General features: G+C 47.6%; 1 protein-coding gene across 1 annotated transcript in view; it reads left to right on the top strand.

The window, feature by feature from the left end:
* LOC308159880 (guanine nucleotide-binding protein G(I)/G(S)/G(T) subunit beta-1-like) overlaps positions 1-5000 on the top strand; it is a 44101-nt gene that overhangs the window by 23076 nt on the left and 16025 nt on the right. Inside the window, exon 2 of the mRNA XM_080533704.1 lies at positions 4183-4289. Within this exon, the coding sequence (XP_080389830.1) occupies positions 4233-4289 (57 nt within the window). The 5' untranslated portion in view covers positions 4183-4232. The remainder of the gene's footprint in view (positions 1-4182; positions 4290-5000) is intronic.

Below are 5000 nucleotides of genomic sequence, written 5' to 3'. Positions count from 1 at the left end.
TTGGTGGATATACGTCCTGGCTCTGCCAGGGCCCTTAATGCCGTGAAGGTTACCACGCCCTGTCCCCCCCTCCCCCCCCTTCCACCAAGGGGTTAATTAGCAGCTCCCCTCCCCACCGTCCTCTGCTTGTTCACTCTCATTAGGCTAATCTGGCTCTGTCCTCTACCTCGTCTCTCCCTCTCGCCTCCCTTGTCCTCCTGGGGCAACAGAACATCTCCCTGCCCTGCCCTGCCCTACCCGCCTTGGTCGCCCTCCTCACGTCATAGGGCGGAGCTTCCCTTTCTCTCGCTCTCTCTCTCTCTATCCCGTCCCACCTCTCTCTCTTTCTCTCTCTCTCCCACCCCCACCTCTCTCTCTCCCCCCTCCCCTTTCGATTACACCCCCCTCTTACATCTCTCTCTCTCCCTCCCTCTCCCCTTCGCACCATCCCCTCTTACTTCTCTCTCTCTCTCCCCACCCCCTCCCCTTCGATACACCCCCCTCTTACTTCTATCTCTCTCTCTCTCTCCCCCCACCTCTTTCTCTCTCCCCACACCTCTCTCTCTCCTCCCACCTCCTTCGCACCACCCTCTCTTACTTCTCTCTCTCTCCCCACCCCCTCCCCTTCGCTACACCCCCCTCTTACTTCTCTCTCTCTCCCTCCCTCCCTCTCTCTCCCCACCCCCTCCCTCCTCTTCGCTCCACCCTCCACCCTTACAAACAGCCCACCAACCTCATGTGAATTCATGTTGAGTCACGCCTATAATGTTCATATGTATAAGCGCTGTTGCGTCATTAACAACATAATTGATTTTTAGTCTAGCCTGCCGGTTTTTCAAAATGTTATGTTTAAGGGACTTAATATTCTGTATGGGAGGGGCTGGGAGGAGTGTGTTTCTGAGGTGGGAGATTCAGTTGAATGGTGTGATCAAATGGCGATCCATTTTTCTTTTTTTAACTAATACATAATATGTAGTTTGGAAGGTTTATTTCCCTCGCCAATGTTAAATGGCCGTGTGGCTGTAGACTGAGAGCTTGATTTAGCATTTAGTAGATGCTGATTTGGAGCTTTGTAGGAAGAAGAAGAAGAAATACTGGTGTATGTGTGTGAGTGTGGAGTTGAATTTCACTTCCCTCTTCTCTTGTCACTGCGTTGTGCTTGAGATGATGGAGTCGATAGGACCGGTTGGAAAATGTGAAGTCTGCTTCCCTCCTCCTCCTCCTCCTCCTCCTCCTCCTCCTCCACCACCTCTCTAAAAATAGCCAGCAGAGAGAGACGGCAGCATAGAAGCGCGCTCGTATCAGTGGGGTTGCCAGCGGTTCCAACACACTCCCACCAGCAGTACAGGAGAAAACTGAACCCTCTTTGAATCACACCGCTGACACCATTGTAGTGCTGAGCACTCCATGTCCCTCCACCCCCCCCCTCCAAAAAATAAATATCACACTTATTATCAAAGTGTAAACCCATCCTCTCCAAAAACAAACAAAACAACAAAAAACACCATAGTGGCTGCCACCATTACCAGCCTCACCAAAATGAACAGCTCTCTTGAACATAATTACAGAACTCAACACAAAAACTCCTACCAAATGTAGTGCTCAACGTTCGAGCCAATCCACCATCAATGTGGATGTAGCCTATATTTCTTCAGTCTGGAAATTGCAATGGGATTAATAACCCCAAACTTTCACCATCAATATCCAAAATGGGTCCTCACAATGGACCTTACAAATCACCTGTTGTGTTTTCTTTTTTTAAAATATATATATCAACATAGTTTTTATTTATTTTATAGAGGCTGGACTCCCTGTCTAGACAGATTTGAATGAGAAGCCATGCGCGGGTCATTCTTACTGGCTCAGACACCGGAGCTCTCTCTCGTCAGAGAGAAGACGAGGAGAATTAGAGATATTACCCCATGACACATTTTTATCAACAAGATTAGGTTTAAGTCGCATTGCTTAAATGCAGACCCAGTTATCCAGGCTGGGCCAATCAGGGGGCAGGTAGCTGCTGTGGGTCAGGTGCTTGAGGGATCAGGTCTTCATTCAGAAGGTCTGCACTCCCAAGACACAGGACCTGTACAGAAAAGATAGAGAGAGGGAGGTAAGGTAAATTGGATAATCCAGGGTGGTTTTCTACTCGGGGTATTGTACTAATTGTGAGATGAATATTTCTCTCCCCCCCCCTTACCCACCCACCCCCCCAATGTTGGCGGAACGGAATGCTATGCTGTCATGGTTATGAATATTACCTGTCTACTTCTGCAAATCGTCAGAGTGCAATTTCCTTATTGTTTGTTAATTCCTAAAAAGCCATTAATTCAGTTTCGTTTATACGACACATTAATAGGCAAGCCATTTCGATTGTTAAAAACCTACAGCAAACCCGGCCGTTGACGATAATGGACTTCGTATTTATGCGAGTGGAAATCTTATCTACACAACTTGCACGGCGGTGGTAGTTCATTAGGTCCATCACGGTTTGTTGTTAGTTAGCCTGCATCACACGAGAACACGACAAGTAGTCGGCTAAATCCAGAAAGGTAGTATTCTGACCTTACAGAGGGTATACTGTGGCATTTTATCCCAGGTATACTTCTTCTTCGGCTCCTTTGTTTTTGTTTTGTATTTTGTCTCTTTTCTCCAGATAGTGAAAGTGTCAGGGCTAAGCCCGTTGACCAGAGGATTGGGGTCAGCGGGATAGCCACTGCTTTTAGGATCATCAGCAGGTTTTGTCTTAACCGGATTTGGCTGGAGAAGCTGAATCAACTGTGTCCCAGGATTACAGGGATGACATTGGAAGGAGAGTTTAGAGTCCAGTGACCAAGGGACAAGAGCGCTGAGAAGCCGCACCTTACTGTACCTGCCCTCATTACCTGTCCTGTGCAACCTGCCGGGCTTGTAGAGAGAGAGTGTACAGGATCCGACAGGAATCTTTCCTCTTTTTTCTTCTCGCTCGCGGTTGTTTTTTTACGTTCCGGCCATCTCTCCCATCTCTCCAAACGAGGGGTACGTTGTCGTTGGTTGTTTCTCAAGGCCTTCTTCTTCTTCGCGATGGAAGATGGATTTCAATTTTCGCCTTTTGCGGGCCAGGAATAGCCATTGGCCACTCCATGCCAGATGTTTGCTTTGGGTTGGCCCAATGTATTTGGAGGGGAGAGTAGGAGGGGATAGGTGGGGGGGTGGGTGGGTGCATCATTTTAGAAATGGTGATATTTAGCACAAACTAGCTGCAAAGTCCTGTTGCTAGGTAACCGTTTATGGCTGGCAAGGACACATCTTGGTTTTTTCTCTAGAAAGTGTTGGGATATTTTGTGAATCCCAGTGAGGTGTGTGTGTGTGTGTGTGTGTGTGTGTGTGTGTGCGTGTGTGTGTGTGTGTGTGTGTGTGTGCGCGTGTGTGCGTGTGTGTGTGTGTGTGTGTGTGTGTGTGCGTGCGTGCGCCCTGAATCGCATGAGGGTGATTTGTGATTCCGAGCAGGAATTTGCACTGTAGTGATTTGTATAATACTCTTATTTTCTTGTAGTCATACGCTGCATAAAGTCCATATGTCAGTGCCAAGTTTCTTATTGGTTACTATTTTAAGATGTTACATGTAAAATATATGATATGAAGCTGCTTCGTCTTTTTTAATTTCTTGCACAACACAACGGTATGTTAGCGTTTGGAAATATGAATAATGTTGTATTCAGAATTAGGCCGAGCTGCAGACTGTAAAGAGGCTTCCGTGTGCCAGCGAGAACAAGCAGTCCCAGGGCACTAAGCTTGTCCTTGCTGTTCCAGAACTTTCCCTGTCTCAAGTGTATTGAGAGTCTGCCTTGTCTTTGTCAAAGATCTGGACGATCACTTTGGGGCTTGTCTCTTGCGTTGGGGGCAATCTGTTAACGGCTCGGCTGTGTGTGTGCGTGTGTGTGTGTGTGTGTGTGCGTGTGTGTGTGTGTGTGTGTGTGCGTGTGCGTGTGTGTGTGTGTGTGTGTGTGTGTGTGTGTTGAGCCGGTTGCTGAGTAGGCGTCTGTCTAAACCCCTCCTGTGTGTCATGCTAATATCTAATGCCAGGAGAACAGTCTGTGGATCAGTGTGTTAAACTTGTCCCTCCTTCTTCTCTTCTCTTGCCCCCTCCCCCCTCTTCTCTTGGCTCCTCCCCCCTCTTCTCTTGGCTCCTCCCCCCTCTTCTCTTGGCTCCCCCCCCCCCCCCAGATCAGCACGAGTCCCGGCGGCGGAGCGAAGCACACCATTAGCAGAGGAAAATGGCAGAACTGGACCAGCTACGCCAGGAGGCCGATCAGCTCAAGATCCAGATCAGAGTAAGTCCTCGTAAAAACGCTCCTCTCTCTCTCTCTGCTGGCACTTCGGTTCTTTTTTGGTTCCGAAATGCATGGTTCCGTGCTCTTGCAGTGAGTGAATTGTGAACATTTACGCCACTAGGGGGCAATAAGACTCGCAGTGGATTTACATTTACGCCACTAGGGGGCAGTCAGACTCGCAGTGAATTTACATTTACGCCACTAGAGGGCAGTAAAACTCACAATGCCCGAATGAGTACCGAATGCCTAGCCTCTTTACACAGGTGTCGTATCTCTGTTATCCTGTGAAATGGCCCGATGTGATTGGATTAAACTGAAAGCTGGAGATCAAATTCTATTAAGCTCCTCCCTCACTTTCACTGTTTTAATTTGTTCATCCTAGAGTTGTTTACAGAAGCGAGCTAGTTGGAAGCTAGCGATGGAGATGACCGTCAGTCTAAAAACAAAAGAACTTGGGATGTGCTGGCTTGTGAAATCTAATTGGTTCGACTCGTCAGTAATTTCTGCTCAGTTATCGTTGAAGAAGCTAAGTTTGACAGATTCCAGAGCGCGTAACATGCAGAGCAGTCTCACATTCAGAGACTACCTAAAGCCTAACGAAAACATTGTTGAGAAAAATTATATATAACGCAACATTGTCAATTAAATGAGTTGCTATTAGACTTATGGACATGTCTATTTCAACAGACAATTCTCGTATTGAGCTAGCTA

The sequence above is a fragment of the Nansenia antarctica genome (genome assembly GCF_963989245.1).
Source record: "Nansenia antarctica genome assembly, chromosome: 6".
Taxonomy (NCBI): Eukaryota; Metazoa; Chordata; class Actinopteri; order Argentiniformes; family Microstomatidae; genus Nansenia; species Nansenia antarctica.
Note: the sequence above shows the minus strand (reverse complement) of the source record. Positions and strands in the feature narration are given on the sequence as shown.